Below are 18906 nucleotides of genomic sequence, written 5' to 3'. Positions count from 1 at the left end.
TAGTGGGATTGTGGTTGGTTGTGTTGTTTTTTGCTTTTTTTTTTTGGCTTATCTTTATTTCCTGAGTTTTCTACACTGAATAATGGATTATTTGTATATCAAAGTCTAGAAGGGTAACTGTAAAATGTTTTCTAATCTGTATTTAATGTGTTCTACAATGAGCAAAGCATATGTTAGTGTAATCTCAAAAAGCTAATTTGAAATAAATAATATGGAAATGTAAAGTCCTGCATTTAAGTTAAAAAGTCAATTATTTTCCAAAAATCTGTTTCAAAAATAGAGCATAGGAGAGTCTGGGCTTAGACGAAGTGTATTTTTATAAGCCCTGGAGATCTTGATTGACTTATTTAGGTCAACGGTAAGTTTTCAGTTACAAAAAACCTAGTGCCTGGTTAAGGTATTACGTCAAGAAATACTGCGTCCTTATTAAGAGATCATTGTCTCAGTGTACTCTGCATGGGTTAGGTCACATCTGACAGAGTTGTCTGTTTTAGCGTTCTTTCAGTGGGACAAAGTGAAACAACTAAATGGTCAGCATCGTCAGAGATCTAAGGGATGATTGAGAGAACTGGAGGGAAGTTCTGGTCAGGCTGGAAGGAACTTGCTGGAATGTGATAGCAGGCTGTAAATATTTGAAAGGATATTGTGGGGGCAGAGTGATCAAAGAGCAGAATTTATTAGGACACAGATTTTACTTAGGCCAACGTAGGGAAGAACTTTCTATTCTCATTATCCGTCTGTGAAAAGGGTATCTTCACTGAGTGGCAACATCTGACGATGTCTTAGACTCAGTTCCTTTGTTGAGAGGCGTAAAGAAAAGCTCACTCCTCCTGTGTTTCTCCTTGACTCTCGCACTACTGCCACACTCACAACACTTTTTTTTTTTTTTTTTTAAATGTTTTCTTTTTTTTTTTAAGATTTTATTTTTTCCTTTTTCTCCCCAAAGCCCCCCGGTACATAGTTGTGTATTCTTCGTTGTGGGTTCTTCTAGTTGTGGCATGTGGGACGCTGCCTCAGCGTGGTCTGATGAGCAGTGCCATGTCCGCGCCCAGGATTCGAACTAACGAAACACTGGGCCGCCTGCTGCGGAGTGCGCGAACTTAACCACTCGGCCACGGGGCCAGCCCCACACTCACAACACTTTTGACACCAGATGTGTGGGGTTTTTTCCCCACACCAAGCAATTCTGTGACACCAGCTGGGTTTCTACAATCTAACTCAATTTTGACACTCTCTACCTGGAGATGGCGTCAGATCCCCCAGCTTTAAGGGCTTAGTCCCACAAGTCTGCACCCCCTGCACCCCTCCTCACTTCAAAGGTCAGTTGCAATTAGTAGGTCCCCAGGTTGCCTACGACTTCTGTCCCACTTGGCTACAAATTGGAAGTTCCTGTGACCCACTCCTCCTTGGATTCGATTATTTTTTAGCTCACAGAACTCAGGGAAACACTTATTTACGTTAACCAGTTTATTAAAGGATACAGTAAAGGATGCAGATGAACAGCCAGATGAAGAGATGCAAAGGTGAGGTCTGGGAGGGTCTGGAATGCAGGAGCTTGTCTCTGTGGAGTTGGGGTGTGTCAGTGTCCCAGTGTACAGATGTGTTCACCAACCTGGAAGCTCCCCAAACCCCCATACTTTTGGGATTTTTATGGAGGCTTCATCACGTAGGCATGATCAATCCTTAACTCCATTTCTAGCCCCTCTCCCCACCTGGAGAATGGGGGGTAGGGCTGAGAATTCCAAGCTTCTAATCAGGGCTTGGTGTTTCTAGTGAGCAGCCCCCATCAGGAGCCCACCAACAGTCACCTCGTTAGAACAAATACACTGCTATCACCCACGAAATTCCAAGGGATTTAGGAACTCTGTGTCAGGAACCGGGGTCAAAGACCAAAAGATTAGAACAAAAGATGCTTCTAGTGCTCTTATCACTTAGGAATTATAAGGGTTTTAGGAGTTCTGTGCCAGGAACTGGGGGCAGAGACTAATATATGTATTTTCTATTATCTCACAAGAGGAAAATTGAGTGACATAAGCTGTAAGGTCGCTCCACCTAGAAGGGTGTGAATTGATGAAAAGAGAAAGATCTTGTTCACATACATAAAAAGAGACTAAAGTTGGATCACAGATATTTGCCTGTCATTTGCACTTTTATGTTGCTACTAACCTGAATCTTTCAGTGTTTGAGGTTGTATTTGGTATTGAGAAGTCAATTTGGGGCTTCAGTTTCTTGCTGTCTTAACTAGAAGAGGTTAAACCAGGGGTTATCTAAATACACTGAACCATATGCTTTTCTGAGTGCTCAAGGAAAGACTAAGCAAACAAACCGTAAAACTTAACAGCTCCTAATGGTTTAGAGCATGTGCCTGGGTTTGAATCCTGTCTATATCTCAGTTTTCTTAGCTGCCAATGGCTATGAAAATATCAGCCATGGGCTTGTTGTGAGCTTGGGGAACATGGCCTTCATTATGCATCTCACCTATGTACTCCTTGAAGGCATCTAACGTTTATTCAAGAAATCATTGGTGAGTGAGTGAGTAAGTAAATGAATGAAAGTAGAAAAATCCTTTACCTGACCTGGATATAGTGATGTGAGCTTATTGAGTGTAGAAGTGACACTATCCTTTGGCACTGAATCCCGGTTCGTTGCATCCTGCATCCCACTCTGCCCTCTGTGTTCTGCCTAATTTAATCATCTGCTTTTTGAGAAGTGTGATTCTTGAATTAGGAGTAATTCTTTGGGGACTTGTTTTAGAAAATGACTTATTTTTTTATGAATGAGTTATGACTGTCTGAAAATACTTAGATGTGATGACTTGGATAATTGATGTACTGGGCATCCCAGAGTATAAAGTTTGTGCCCAGAATATTTTTGAAATGAGAAAGTTGGTTGAAACTACCAGATTTTTTTAAAGGTACAAGATAATTATGATTGTGTTCCCTCTCAGATATTGAATTTTTCTTCCCCTGATTTTCTAGAGAATGAAGATCTAGAAAACACTAAGGTCACCTCTCCAGTGGCTCCTGCCTCTGATCCAGAAGCCAATTCCTCATCCTACAGGTAGGGACAGTTACTGCATTGGATGAAATGTTTCTAGAGGTTTTATCTTCTGAGATCAGAATTGATGCAAGAAGTGGGCAATGACTTTAAGGGGAAGACAAGTTGAAGTGAAGGGTATGGATGATTTTGTTGTTAATTAATCAACGCTTTAAGTGTATTTAGGAGCAATGTCAGATCTATTTCAGTTATAAAATTTTATCTTACCCTTAGAGAATAAAACTGAAACAAATAGTGCAGTGTCTTCATTTATCTTCTCCTGAAGACCAGGCTCAAATGTTAAGACATTTAAAGTAGATCCCAGGTGGACTTGCAAGAGAAAGTGTCTGGTTTCTACCCATAAAATGCATGCACATACACACACACACTCTGTCAGACACACTCACACTCCGACACACATGATTGGAGGTAGTTTTTTATTATGTAATTTTCAGATTAATTCATTATGATGACCTTCATGTTGTCATTCTTAATTTCCTTCTTTATCAATCTTGTCCACCCGTCATCATTGATATCAACGTGTATAACAGAAAGGGAACAATTGTACTGAGCCCTAGAATGAGTGGGAACCATGAAACATTAATGGAATAATTAATGAAAAACTATGTTTTGGAGAACACTAAGCTAGTGGGTATTATAGTTCAACTGACCAACTCATGGTACACTTTTGTCCAGTAGAACCTGTGGTCTCCATGCCCACACAAAATTGATGGCTGGGGTAGGGGGGAATGTTAAGATATTTTTAAAATCTGTTACTTCCTTTCAGATGACATGATCTTATATATAGAAAACCCCAAAGAATCCATAGAAAAACTATTAGAAACAATCAACAACTACAGCAAAGTAGCAGGGTATAAAATTAACATACATAAATCAGTAGCATTTCTATACACTAACAATGAACTAACAGAAAAAGAACTCAAGAACTCAATCCCATTCACAATCGCAACGAAAAGAATAAAATACCTTGGGATAAATTTAACCAAGGAAGTGAAAGATTTATACAATGAAAACTACAAGACTTTCTTGAAAGAAATTGATGACGACATAAAGAGATGGAAAGACATGCCATGCACATGGATTGGAAGAATAAAAATAGTTAAAATGTCCATACTACCTAAAGCAATCTACAGATTCAGCGCTATCCCAATCAGAATCCCAAGGACATTCTTTACAGAAATTGAACACAGAATCCTAAAATTCATATGGGGCAACAAAAGACCGTGAATTGCTAAAGCAATCCTGAGCAAGAAAAACAAAGCTGGAGGCATCACAATCCCCGATTTCAAAACATACTACAAAGCTACAGTGATCAAAACAGCATAGTACTGGTACAAAAACAGGTGCACAGATCAATGGAACAGAATTGAAAGCCCAGAGATAAAACCACACACCTATGGACAGCTAATCTTCGACAAAGGAGCGGAGGGCCTACATTGGAGAAAAGAAAGTCTCTTTAACAAATATTGCTGGGAAATCTGGACAGCCACATGCAAAAGATTGAAAATTGACCATTCTTTTTCACCACACACCAAAATAAACTCAAAATGGATCAAAGACCTAAAGATTAGGCCTGAAACAATAAGTCTTCTAGAAAAGAATATAGGCAGTACACTCTTTGACATCAGTTTCAAAAGAATCTTTTTGGACACTATAACTCCTCAGTTGAGGGAAACAATAGAAAGAATAAACAAATGGGACTTCATCAGACTAAAGAGCTTCTTCAAGGCAAGGGAAAACAGGATTGAAACAAAAAAACAGCCCACTAATTGGGAAAAAATATTTACAAGCCACTTATCCGACAAAGGGTTAATCTCCATAATATACAAAGAACTCACACAGCTTAACAACAAAAAAACAAACAACCCGATCAAAAAATGGGCAGAGGACATGAACAGACATTTCTCCAAAGAAGATATACGGATGGCCAATAGACACATGAAAAGATGTTCATCATCGCTAATCATCAGGGAAATGCAAATCAAAACTACACTAAGATATCACCTTACACCCATTAGATTGGCAAAAATATCCAAAACCAAGAGTGACAAATGTTGGAGAGGTTGTGGAGAAAAAGGAACCCTCATACACTGTTGGTGGGAATGCAAACTAGTGCAGCCACTATGGAAAACAGTATGGAGATTTCTCAAAAAGTTAAAAATAGAAATACCTTATGACCCAGCCATCTCACTACTGGGTATCTATCCTAAGAACCTGAAATCAGCAATCCCAAGAGTCCCTTGCACCCCTATGTTCATCGCAGCATTATTTACAATAGCCAAGACATGGAACCAACCTACATGCCCAGAAACTGATGATTGGATAAAGAAGATGTGGTATATATACACAATGGAATACTACTCAGCCATAAAAAAGGACAAAATTGTTCCATTCACATCAACATGGATGGACCTATAGGGTATTATGTTAAGCAAAATAAGCCAGACAGAGAAAGACGAACTCTATATGACTCCACTCATAGGTGGAAGTTAACATATAGACAAGGAGAACTGATCGGTGGTTACCAGGGAAAATGGGGGGTGGGGGGTGGGCACAAAGGGGGAAGTGGTGTACCCACAACATGACTAACAATAATGTACAACTGAAATCTCACAAGGTTGTAATCTATCATAATCTTAATAAAAAAGAAAAACCACAACGTGATACCATTTCACACCCACTAGGATGATTATAATCAAAAAGACAGATTATAACAAGTGTTGGTGATGGTGAAAAAATTGGAACGCTCATGTATTTCTGATGGGAATGTAAAATGGTGCAGCTGCTTTGGCAGTTCCTTAAAATGTTAAACATAAAGTTACTATATGGCCCAGCAATTCCACTTGTAGGTGTATACCCAAGAGAAATAAAAATATCCACATAAAAACTTGTAAAAAAAAAAAAAATCTGTTGCTTCTTGAATTCTGTTTAGAAGTTCTTTCTTTTTACCTTTATTTATGGAGTGAAGCTTTTCCCCCAGAATTCAGATGATGGAAGATCATAATGATTAATATAATTATAATATAGTTGCTGGTAATAATGTAATAGCCGTACTTTATTGAATGTTTCTCTGTTACAGTGATAAAAGAGTTACTTTTAATCAAATATTTCTATTTTCTCAATACTATATAGGTGTTAAAATGTATTCTCTCATTTAATCCTCATAGCAACCCTAATGAAATAAGTATACCTGTTGTTTTTTGTAAGATAAGGAAAATCAAATACTGAATTCAATAATTTGCCCAAATTCACACAGCTTTAGGTTTGTTCAACTCTAAAGCTTATTGTCCTAAGTAGCAATAGAAGGGTTTTGAGTTCTGTGCTTAGAGCAACTGGGTTATTATATGTGACAATCCTTATAGAAGACATGGCCTCTTCAGGGCTTTGATTATTTGAGACCATTCATGTTCTCATCAGATCCCCTGAGGAGAGCTCCTTTCTTTCTTCCTGCCACCACCCTTTCTCTGCACATGTTGATTTGAAGGATCCTTGGGGGATGGGTTTTGTCACAGAACTGTTTTTTCCTCCTAAGAGTAAATAAATTTTTTTTCTCCTCTCCAAAGCCCCAGTACGTGGTTGTATATCCTAGTTGTAAGTCGTTCCAGTTCTTCTGTGTGAGCTGCCACCACAGCATGGCAACTGACAGACAGGTCGTGTGGTTCCGTGACTGGGAAATGAACCTGGGCCGCCGAAGTCATGAGCACTGAACTTTAACCTCTAGGCCATCAGGGCTGGCTCGTAAATAAATTTTTTGAGCAAGGAGCATAGAACATTCTTAGACAAAAGGAGATTTAATTTTAAAGTTTTGTTTCTGAAATCTAGAGTGAAGAAGAAAATCCCGCGAGCGTGATGTCTAAAGTATAGTGTTTATGTTTGTGCATACTGGAAACGGAAACAGCTCTATCTCTTCTAGTGAGGCTGGCTGGCTGGCCAGACTCTCCCCTTCCTGTGGGATGGCCTCTCTGTTCCGGGTCAGCACAAACCAGAAGGCTCACTGTGGGAGTTTACCTTTACGTGGTTTATCATCAGCATCTAGTCATTTGCAATTGATCTTTCCCAAAATATCTTTCATTAATTCTTCAGAGCATAAAAGGCTAAGTGAATATTAAATTTATGTGGCTGTTGCATGTCCTCTTTAAAATTTTTTTTTTATGAGCAGAACCATATTTGTGCAGATATGCACAAAAGAAGAGACTAAATTTTAGATGCCATGTACAGTAAGGTCAGGCTAGTGGTTCAGATTAACTGTTGTATCCTCAAATTCCAAATGTTCCTCTTTTGTTCCCAAAGAAAGTTAATTTATTCATTTATTCATTCAACAAATATTTATTGGGTGTCTACTATGTATTCATTTAACAGATATTTATTGAGAGCCTACTTAGCTGGCAGTGTTCTGGGCGCGGAAGTTACCACATATGAACGGACAATCCAAGTCTCCAGTCTCATGGAGCTTATACTCTAATGGGGGAGGCGAACAGAAAACAAGCATGTGTCATATTTCATAGAATCTAGGTTGCCACCAACTGTAAGATGCACTGTTATTTTATGTGCTACTAAGAAAGGAAAAAATGGCTGAGATAGAGAGTCTAATAAGAGACTCCCCCATGGAGCTGGGACACCGAAAGCCTGCACCTTGGGTGAAAAGATAATCAAGGAAAGAAATCCCTCCACACAGAGAAGGACAGCAAGGAGATTTGAATGTCTCAACCTTGGCACAGTGTAAGAGCAGGAAGAGAAATCTCCCTGAGAATATGAACCACAAGTCTGCAGTCACCAGTTTGTTGTCTAAATTCACTCTACCAGTGTTGTCTAAACAAAACCCTTAAACAGAACTTAGGTTCAAGTTGACCTAGTTGGTAGCACTCCCGAGTACTGGCAGAAGCAAACACAAATCTCCTGGGGAAGCACTCGATGTCAGTCCAGGCCTGTGGCAGTTTTAAAACACCACCGATTTTTAATACAGCTCAAATCCCATCTTTCAGTTGTATTAAAATCTGAAAACAAATAGGCATCTTGCAATCAACAAAATATGGTACATAGTATGTAGGCAATAAGGAGCACAATGAAGAGAAGTGAAGCAGGGTGAGGGTGTAAAGAGTGCTGGGGCCAGGGAGGGTGACCTGTTTTAGATACAGACATCTGGGAAGGTACCCCAAAAGTGATGGCTGAGCAGAGCCCTGAAGGAAGGAAGTCATAAGGTAGCTAGGGGAAGAGGATTCTGAGTAGAGGTGACAGCAGGTACAAAAACCCTCAAGTGGAGAGTGCTTGAGGTGTTTGAGGAGTCTCAGCATTCAAGAGGCCACTGTGACAAGAGTGGAATAGGCAAGGTGAGATGAGGTCATTCTAGGAAATGGGGTCGGAGCGCAAAGGGCCTTATGGTTCCATATGACAGGCTTGGCTGTGGATGCTGTGCAAACAGAGGGAGTAAGACCCAGTCCTTGCCATCAAGCTCACCTTCTAATAGAGGAGACAGATAATAATAAATTGTGTCAAGAACAAAAATGGACCGTAATTTCTGTGTTTACGAGGATATGGGGGGCCAGCCCTGTGGGATAATGGTTAATTTCAGTGCAGTCCACTTCAGGGGCCTGGATTTGCAGGTTCAGATCCTGGGCGCAGACCTACACCATTTGTCAGCCATGCTGTCGCGGCAACCCACATATAAAGTGGAGGAAGACTGGCACCGATGTTAATTCAGGGCTAATCTTCCTCAAGCAAAAAAAGAGGAAGACTGATGACAGATGTTAGCTCAGAGCTAATCTTCCTCAGCAAAAAACAGAAAAAAGAAAAAGAAAACAAGGATAAATAGGCTCATAGCCTAGACCAATTTACAATTTATACAGGATTACCCAAGCAAACCCATAAAAATCCAACAGTATCCCACAGCTCTAACTTTCATAGTAACTACCTCTTGTTTGTTCTGAGGTGGGTTGGAGTGACTTGGATATTCCAAAAGTTGGCTCTGTTTTATCTGAAGAAGAGGTAATTTATAAAGTAGGAGTGAGAAACAAAGAAACTAATGAACACCAAAATAAGCCCTCTTTTTCCCCCTGTGGTTTATAGTACTGTTTTCCAGTGATTTACTCAGCTTTTCTGAGGAAACTGTGCCCTAAAGCAGTGGTTCTTAACCCTTTACACCCTCGAAAATTATTGAGGACCCCAAAGAATTTTTGTTTATGTGGGTTCTATCTATCAATGTTTACTATGTTAGAAATTAAAACTGAAAAATCAGAAAATAGTTATTGATTCATTTAAAAATAACAATAATGAACTCATTACATTAATATAAATAACATATTTTTAATGGAAAACAACTATTTTCCAAAGCAAAAATAATTTAGTGAGAAGAGAGATGTTGTAAATCTCTTTAATGTCTGGCTTAACAGAAGACAGCTGGATTCTCAGATCTGCTTTGTGCGTTCATTCTGTTGTGATATCCTGTGTCGCGTAGTCTCTGGAAAACTCCACAGTATAGTCTTGAGAAGATGAAAAGGAGAAAAAGGCAAATCATATTTTAGAGTTTTTATGGGAAAGTTTTGACTTCACAGCCTTCCCTGAAAGAGTCTTCAGGACCTCAGGGGTCCCTGGACTGTACTTTGATAACTGCTGCTTTAAAAAATCTGTGCCACCTTTTGTTGGCAACAGTTTTCCGAGAGGCCTGGGGTATTGTGCGACAGCCCTGGCACTTGACTCCCTTCTAGTCTCTCTGGGAGCCAGGAGAAATGGAAGAGGGCATAAATTATTTCCTTGCTTCTTTAAAACTAACTATTCAAATAGTTGTCTTTTAAGTGATTGGAATGGTAGATTAATGTGCTTAAAAAAGAAAAGAAAGTGATTACCTTTTTTTCTTACCCAGTGCCCTGGGAATGGTGTGCTATCAGCGATAGGGGGTGAAATGGCACCGCTGGGAGACTTTGCTCTGGGCTAATCAGTTCGCACTTCCTTTATTTTGGTGATCAATTTCTGCCTTAGGCCTCCTTCCTTTGCTTCTAACCAGTGGCTTTAGATACAGAACAGAACTGGGATTCTAACTTTCCTTTTTTGAAATTCTGTGTAGAGCAAATGGCATGGGTCCCAGAATGAGGAATGAAACCAGACCTGCAGTCCATCTTATGACGGAGTTGTGTGTTTCCCATGGTTCTTGGAGCCTGGGACCTGGCTTTGTTAGTCTCTGGGCCCTTACACACTGTCGTCGCTTTATTGTGGGCCAGTTCAGCCCTGGGCAGAGATCAGCTAAAGTGACAGTAGATCTAACTAGCAGAGGAAAACAGAGGTTGTGGGGGGTGTCTTTTGAAGGTTGCTTTATTTCTGAGTTTCTCCAGGACTGTCGTGCCTTTTAAAAGAGTCCTTTAATTGACATGCTCTATTCCTCTGAGAGGCCACAGATGGTATCTCCAGGGAGTGAGGATGCCGCTGAAGATCTGCGGAAAGCAGCCAGTGCCTTGGAGGCTCAGGCCCTGGTGGAACAGGAAGTGCTGCCTACAGACCAGGCCCAGGTCCTCAACAAGGTAAGGAGCACGTTCTCGCTCTCTCTTTGAAAAGGAGTTTGTGGCATCAGAACTTAGAGACGTACGGACAGGTTGGAAGTGAAAGCACTGTGAGGGTGGCTCGCAGAATTCTCTTTGCTCTTTAGGGGCCTCTCATTTTTGATTATTTGAAGAATGATGAGGTATATCTCCCACAGAGCCCGTCACTGTACTAGCAGCCAGTAGGCACCTATTCAGAAAATGAAGTGTTAGAATGAGTGTTTACGTGTTGTCTAAAATCCTCTTGTTGTGAGAAGCCTTAAACCATTGGACTGTGTTTTAGCCTCACTTTTCCTTGTGGTAGATCTACTCAGTATTTATGGTAAAGATGCCATGGAAAGGGTACAGATTGCAGTGTTCTCCTTGCCATGGAGGAATGGCTTGTTTGTATCCTTATTAACATATGTGTTATAATAACAAATGGTATTAGTGTCAATAAAGACAACACCAAGCATTGTAATTACATTTGTATAATACTTTATAGTTTACAAAGCATTTTTATCCACAGTACTTCATTTACTCCTGAGAACAGCCCTGTGAGATAGCTCCCACTATGTCTCCATTTTACAAATGAGGAAACTGAGGCTAAGAGCTGTTAGTGACTTTGCTAAGGCTATGCAGCTAATAAGGTGCAAACTAAATTCTTTGTTAGCCTTCTGGAGAAGGAAAGACTCATTCAAGCAAGTTAGCCAAAGTCTGATTCACCTCATTTAGCAATGGAGATAAGAACTGAAGGACTTATTCTCCAGAAATAGATGATTATGAGAGTGTAGTCTGGGAAGATTACAAAATTTATTTATTATGTCTTGTAAATATAATTATGGTCTCTTAACTGGACTGCTGTCTCACTGATGTGCTCTCCCATGTTGGCAGTAGGTGTGCATTTCTTCTTCAATTGCCTGCTCCTGAGAAGGAGCGGGACATTAAGGCACAATAGCATGAAGTAGGAGCAGTAATCTGAGTGATTTGAAGTGAAACCCACTAGGGAGAGCTTGCAGGCTCCTCCCATGGGTTAGCAAGGGCTTTGAGCATCAAGTGACATTTGTACTCTTGCATATAGGTTAGATGTCTGGCAGCAAATATACTCCTTAAATGCAAATCCCGGGTCTGATCTAAGGGGAAATTGTAATTATTTTTAGAACAATGTTAGTGGATGGGACAACCTATAGGATAAGGAAGGTGTGCCATGGGTGAGACGGAGGGGACAGAGAATGTAAACCGGTATATATATATGAACCAGTATTCTCTCTCTGCAGTGCTTGGTGAGTTGATTGACAGTGATCTGGAAGTGACCTTTGAATGGGAATTGTAGCAGAGGATGTATGGCAGAGTGGGAGCTGAGCTAACCCCGGGGGCAAGCGCTGTCATGAGAGGAGCTGCAGGGAGATACTGTGCAGGCCGAGGCGAGACCAAGGCATGGCCTGGAAATGCTGCTGATGCAGAAGTCAGCAGCAAGCCTTGAGGATGTTTGCAGATGAGGCTTTTATAAAGGGTCTGGAGTGGGAAAGTTGGAAAAGGTAGGAGAGAACAAGAAAGAAGCTTTAAACTAGGTAACATTTTGGTGGCATTAAAAAAAATTAGTAGAATTTATTGGTAACCTGTACCTGGAGGAAAGAGAAGGAATGCTGACAAGCACATTAGGCTTTGGGTTTGGAGAGTGGAGGTAATAGGGCAGGGTTGGGTAGCCTTCATTTGGAAAGAGGCTAATTGGAATCTGCCACTCTAGTATGTCCTTTAACCAGAATTCTGTTGTGCAGATGGCCAAGTATCAAGTTCCACAAAGGTCTGGGGACATCGTTATGATCCAGTCTGAGCACACGGGAGCTATAGATATTCTTTCAGCTGATTTGGAATCTGCAGATCTTCTGGGGGACCACAGGAAAGGTGAGATCTTTGGGAGTGTAGAAAATGTTTCTTTTGTTTCCAATGGGTACTTAAAGAAAGGCAGGCAGGCAGGTAGAAGGAAAGAAAGAAAGTGACTTGTGAAAGGAAGTCAAAGAAGCCAGTAGAAAGAATGTCTTTGACTGTGACGCCCTCCCGAAGCAAAATGCCAGGTGTGGCGGCATTTCCGCTTGTTTCTCATTAGTAAGCTGCCTGTCCTTTCAGTCTCCCCACCTCTGATGGCTCCTCCGTGCATCTGGACCTTTGCCAAGATGAAGGAATTCAAAAGCAAGCTGGGCAAAGAGAAGAACAGCCGTCTGGTGGTGAAGCGGGGTGAGGTGGTGACCATCCGGGTTCCTACCCATCCAGAGGGGAAGCGTGTCTGCTGGGAGTTTGCGACCGATGACTATGACATTGGCTTTGGAGTTTATTTTGACTGGACCCCTGTAACCAGCACTGACATAACTGTGCAGGTCAGTGATTCCAGTGAGGATGAGGATGAAGATGAGGAAGAGGAGGAGGAGATTGAAGGTAAATTTAATTTTAACATAATTCGCAGTTTCCTTTTCTGGCTCAACCTAGTTTCTGGTGACCACTTCCTGTGTTGTACTAGTCCTCTTCCTTAGAATGCAGGTGGGGAATCCCTTTCAGCCCTGAAGCTGAGATGAGTGATGCAGGCCAAAGTCAGACCCTCAAAGAACATTCTGGTAGGGTTGGTATCGATTCTTTTCCTTTTATTCAGTACCTGCTGTTTCCCCAGCATCTCCCTGGGGACAGGGTTGGGCCGAGGGCAGGGAGAGGGGTGGGTCAGTGCTGCTGTATGAGAGGCAGGGTTTTTCAGATCACGTATAAACCTGAGATGATTTTACATTTCTCTCTTAGTTTTGAGATATTTACATTTATTCTTGGCCTGGAAGCAAACTGGGTGATTACAGTTTGCTAAATGGATGCATTCTCTTTCCCCTCCGAGCTGTCACAGCTGGCTGACTACTGTGACCTCTTTATTTCATGCCTAGAGCAGTTTCGAAAGTAGTTTCTGTGCTCTGGGCCAGTTGTTACTTTCAGTGCCTGCTCAGGATGGCCCAGGGACATGTTTTTTTTTGTAACATAAGAATAGATTCTGGGGCTGGCCCCGTGGCTGAGTGGTTAAGTTAGCACGCTCTGCTTCAGTGGCCTGGGGTTTTGCTGGTTCAGATCCTGGGCGTGGACATGGCACTGCTCATCAAGCCATGCTGAGGCGGCGTCCCACATAGCACAGCCAGAAGGACCTACAACTAAAAGATACAACTATGTACTGGGGGGCTTTGGGGAGAAGAAGGAAAAAAAAAGGAGATTGGCAACAGATGTTAGCTCAGGTGCCAATCTTTAAAAAAAAAAAAAAAAGAGTAGGTTCTAAGCACTGGCTTTATTCTTTGGTTTTCCTATATAATCTTAAAATCAATCCCTTAACTTGCTTCCACATGAAAAAGCAGGTCTGCAGGGAAATCTTAAGGTATTTAGGGAGGAGAACCTCAGATCTTATTTGCTGCTCTTCAGGAGGCCAAGTGAAAGTTCTAGGTCACTCTGTGCAGCATGTCTCCATTTCCTGCCTCCATTAGCTGGTTCTTTCCACTGTTGAATGAAAGGATGTCAGAATCGTACTTTCTCAATATCTTTTTCTCCTTGGAAATGTTGATACTTCTGGAGCTGGCGAGTCAAAGTCCTTGTCTCTCAGTGGAGACGTCATTGGCATTTGGGGTGCCATGCTTCTTTGTTGAGCAGGTACTATCCAGGTGTTTAGCAGTCCTGGACCCTTGGGCACCAAATGCCAATATCACCCATTAGTCACTGTGATGGCCAAAAAGGCCACCAGCCATTTCCAATTCCTGTAGGAGGGCGATAGCATCCCTCCTTGGCGAAAGCCGCTAGGTCACCTGGTTCATCCTCTGACCTTCCGGTAGGACTTATTCAGTCTCTCAACTCATATTGAGACATTCTGCCATTTTGCTCACGCAGACCCTGTCCCAGTTGGAGATGTGGAGAGAGGCTCCAGGAGCTCCCTGCGAGGTCGCTATGGGGAAGTCATGCCTGTGTACCGGCGGGACAGCCACCGAGACGTGCAGGCTGGCAGCCACGACTACCCCGGTGAGGGCATCTACCTGCTCAAGTTTGACAACTCCTACTCCCTGCTGCGCAACAAGACTCTCTACTTCCACATCTACTACACGAGCTGAAGGCTGGCTGGGACGGGAGGCAGGTGGGCGTTGTGGGCTCGAGCAGGCTGCCAGCTGGGGCCTCTTGTTTTGGATAGGCGAGAGCTAAAAGTTAAGTGTGAGGCTCCTGACCCTCACGCCCTGCCTGGCATGCCTGACTGTCGCCCCCATGTAGCTTTTCCCCCTTCTTGGCTTCTACAGGCGGTGGTGTAGTACCCCTGTTCTGTGGTCCCTCACTCATGCTCTTCTTGCTTCAGACTCCAGCAAAATCCCTCTCCGAAGGAACCCATAAGGCAAGAGCCTAAAAGGAAGTCGAGTGTTGTCTTTTAAAAATAAGTTTGTTTTGGTACAAGGTGTATTATTCGAATGGCTGCTCCCTCCTCCCCCGGTGCCTTTATTGCAGACGCGTTTAGTGGCGCCCACTCTCTTCGCTTTTCAGAAGTGCTAGAAGAGGGAAAAGCACATTGTCCATGAAGGAACCCAGTCTCTTGGACGGAGGCAGCTCTGTCCAGTCTCTCACCACTGCCATATTCCCGCCTGCCGGTTCTTCGTGGTCTCTAGCACAGGCTGGGAGCCCTCACTGCCTTTGGAGGGGTGTTATCAGTCCCGATGGTTCGACTCTGCCTCTTTGCCTCCTCTCCTCCCCTTCCTAAGCCTGTCTTTGCCATTACAGCAAGAACTTCTGTGCAAGCTAAAGTGATGATCCATGTGGTCTAAGATCTTCTGGGAAGAAAAACTGCCTCCATCACTTCCTGCTTCAAGAGCTAGTGTCCCTGACCAGGGCACTGGTGGTTGACGGGGAAAGGGTGGAAATTAGGTGCTGGCTTGATCTCAGAACTCACATCTTTGAAAGTCCAGTGTTACAAAATTGTTTTTTTGTATAATCAAAGAGATGGAAGGTTAAAAAAAAAACCCAAAAACAACACTCTAGATTCCCCACCACTTTTTTTTGTCTTTAGAGTTAGAGGGTTATTTAGAAATTTGCTTTGGAACCAATTAGACTTCCACAGCTTCTGGATTTGGGTTTCTTGCATTGAGGGCGTAAAGCTTCAGGTGTGCAGAGTCTCTTCGGAAAGGTGATAATGAAGCGGCACTGTTGCTGCTGGTTGGATTTCTTCTTTGCCAGGCCAAAGCTTGCATTTCCCTGGTGATGGCCTTTCCCACTCCATTCACCCTGAAGCCCAGAGGGCCACAGGGTGCTGCAGCCAGTGGTCACCAGAGCCGCAGGGTCGGGGGTCTCAGGCAGATGGGGAGGCAGAGAAGGGACCACTGTGGTTGTCTGTACCTCCTTGTTTCTTATTCCCTGTGTCAAGTCTGTTACTGCCGTAGAATTTTGAGGAATAATTAGATTTATTTATTACTTTATTTATTTTTTTAGCACATTTCATTTTGCCTTTGGAACACTTTCCATCTGTTTCTCGGAAGGCTTCCATCTGCTCTGAGCCATTGAGACCACCTCTTCTGTGGAGTTAAACATGATGATTTTAGGCGAAGTTGGGAAGTGATCATGTTCCATTCCCGCAGGTCAGTCCTGTGATGCTTTGGGAGAGTCTGCCCCTTCTGAGATGGATCGTCCCAAACTACCCCTGCATTCCCCATGAGGAATTCTAGGTTGTGAGGAAAGCTGCCCATTCTCCCAGGATTGAGTGTGGAGGAACTGACTAGCCCATCAGAGATATCCTGTGATTCCAGGATTTCAAAGTCCTTTGCCTACTCTGAGGTGTCACCTTCTTCACGAGGTTTCCTTTGTCTCATTCCTCCCTCGTGTGGGTGCCTCACACCAAGGCTTTCCTCCCTCTATGAGCAGGAACTCACAGAGCAGGGCTCCTCCAGTAGGTCTGCAGTAGCATCTCTGTCACGAACAAAGGGCAATATGGCCTGCACCTTCCGTTCCCCTGGGTGCAAAGCCTCGAGTAGGATAGGATGTTGTGGATGGTCATAGCATCCCCCTGCTCTGAGCAGCATCGTACATCCATTGTTTTATATTTGAGTGCATTTTATAGAGGATTACACTGGCCAAAATTTATATACCTTGGAAAAAATTAGAAATTATTTTAGCGATTGTCTATTTGGGCGGTAAAAAGCAAACTTGCGTGTCATCCCGTCAGACAGCTGAGTGACCACTCTTTCACCACTGAAGTTGAATCCTGCCTTAGCTAATTGAATGAATCTTTATAAAAGAATTTTCTACTGAGCTGTTCTCCAGTTAGCTAAAGCCTTGCTTAATTTTTCTGTTTATTAACTTCTGACTTTCTCTTAAAAAGGAGCTCACAGGCCACAGCAAGCTCCGTGGGATAACACTTATTGTTTATTTTTGCCATGAGATTCTCTGTACTTATTTTCTTTGGAATCTTAGTTCTGTTGCATCAGGGAAGCCTGAGGGACTTGGTCCCATGGCCTCTGTGTGCCCCTTATTGTCTGGTCACTTTTGAAGTCTTGGACATCGTTACATTTCATTCTGTACTGGTGTTCACTAACAATCAGGGTTTCTTTGTTCAATTAGCACAAAATAGCTATTTTCACCGTCTAATTCATTCGCTATTCTCATAATAAATTTCTATAATTACTGAACTTTAGGGATAAACTATTATTTACTGAAGCACAAGTAATAATATACTGAGAATATCCCAGCCCAGCAGATCCTAAGAGGTAGTCATTTCCTTAGTCTCTCCCAGTCCAAGTTTATAGAGCCAGATAGCAAGATGAAAATCACTTGCTTTCACCCCACCCTGTTCTCTAGAGCACAAATAAACATGAACGTACAATCGAAAGAAAGCGCATCATAGTGGGAGAGAGACTAGAGTTCTCTACACAGAGTGGCTGAGCTCTTAAATTCCTTCAATTTCTTTAGTTTTGCTACTTTTTGCTGGAGATGGGGCTTTTAGAAAGGAAGACATGTTTAAAGTGTTAATTTTTTTCCAACATTTTATTATGAAAAATTTTCAGCAAACAGTAGAAGTCTATAGTAAACACCCTTAGGTATACCTAGCACATCGATTTTATAATGCTAAACTGCTAATTTTTAAACAAAGATGATTCCACAATTCTCTTGCCTTTCACAGGGGGCAAATTAGCGTATGTTCTGTGCACAGACATCAGGTGTCCTGTGTCAGAGAGCTCCTGGGTTTTAGCAGACTTGTTTCATTCAATGTGTATTATCTGGGAGGTGGTCCTCATAGAAAGGTTTCTTGGTCTCCATCTTTCAAAACTCATGCTGTGTTTCCTCCCGCCTCAGGCCATAATTTTTGCTGTTTTCTTCTTTAACTGGCATGTCAGCGTGAGGGTAATTGTGAAGCTGCTCTGGAAGGACTACAGTCTCTGTTGCTTTATGACACATCCTCAGGACTCTGAAATTAAAACTCAATCCTCAGACAATATGTAGCTTTATAATAGAAGTAAGTAGCAACTTGAAATTAGGCCATTCTTAGTTATTCTTTTCTTCATTGATTCATGCACTTTAAAAGTATTTTTATCTGTTATTTAGTAAAGAAAATCTCAGACTTTTAAAAAGTATATATTGTCCCTTATAATATGTATATGGAAGAGTTAAATCTGAAAGCTCTCTGTATTGTATTAATCACTGGGATTGAATATTATTGTAAAACTTATCATTTATAGAAAGATCTGAGTCTGTATGTCTTTTTTTCTTTTTTGCTGAGGAGGATTTTCCCTGAGCTAACATCTGTTGCCAGTCTTCCTCTGTTTTGTATGTGGATCGCTGCCACAGCATGGTTGCCAATGAGTGGTGTAGGTTTGTGCCTAGGAACTGAACCTGGGCCACTGAAGCAGAGTACGCCAAACCTAACCACTAGGCCATGGGACCGGCCCCAAGTTTGTATGTTTTTGATGAGCCCTACTCAGTCCCTCTTTGAAAGAGTTAGGTGAAACCCAAACCTACAGTCTGTATTTTGATATTTATTTTTTAAGACGACTTTTTTGCAAAAGGTTGCCTTTTACCCCCAGAGTATATGGGTCTAAGGTACAGAGTTGCGTGACCCTAATATTTACATAAAAGACAATTGTTTTAGAGGAAGGGGCATGAGTGAAACATGAGAACATGAACCTTGAGAACTCCCTTTTTAAATTGATAGTAAGGAATGAAAACAGAATAAAATGAGGGGAAGAGAGAAAAGCTATCAAATGTATCCTGGAATTTTTCTCATATCCTGATTTCGTTTAGTTATTTCATTTGCATTTCATTAGTTGGAATTGTTCTTTAAGCCAGAAGCCTCACTGGTTCTCATTGTGCT

At 42.0% G+C, this 18906-nt stretch overlaps 1 protein-coding gene across 2 annotated transcripts in view; it reads left to right on the top strand.

The window, feature by feature from the left end:
• The window catches only part of TMED8 (transmembrane p24 trafficking protein family member 8), a 38142-nt gene extending 19874 nt beyond the window's left edge, over positions 1-18268 (top strand). The window contains exons 2-7 of one of the 2 annotated variants that reach the window (XM_044774103.2): positions 2979-3060; positions 10436-10565; positions 12341-12467; positions 12690-12995; positions 14460-14588; positions 16035-18268. In XM_044774103.2, coding sequence (XP_044630038.2) covers positions 2979-3060; positions 10436-10565; positions 12341-12467; positions 12690-12995; positions 14460-14588; positions 16035-16129 — 869 coding nt within the window. In that variant the 3' untranslated portion in view covers positions 16130-18268. Of the gene's footprint in view, positions 1-2978; positions 3061-10435; positions 10566-12340; positions 12468-12689; positions 12996-14459; positions 15557-16034 lie in introns of those variants that run through there. The other variant, XM_044774104.2, reaches the window with a different exon arrangement.
• The last annotated feature ends 638 nt before the right edge of the window (positions 18269-18906 follow it).

This window comes from Equus asinus, chromosome 7, assembly GCF_041296235.1.
Source record: "Equus asinus isolate D_3611 breed Donkey chromosome 7, EquAss-T2T_v2, whole genome shotgun sequence".
NCBI lineage: Eukaryota > Metazoa > Chordata > Mammalia > Perissodactyla > Equidae > Equus > Equus asinus.
This window is presented reverse-complemented; position numbering and strand designations above follow the sequence as displayed.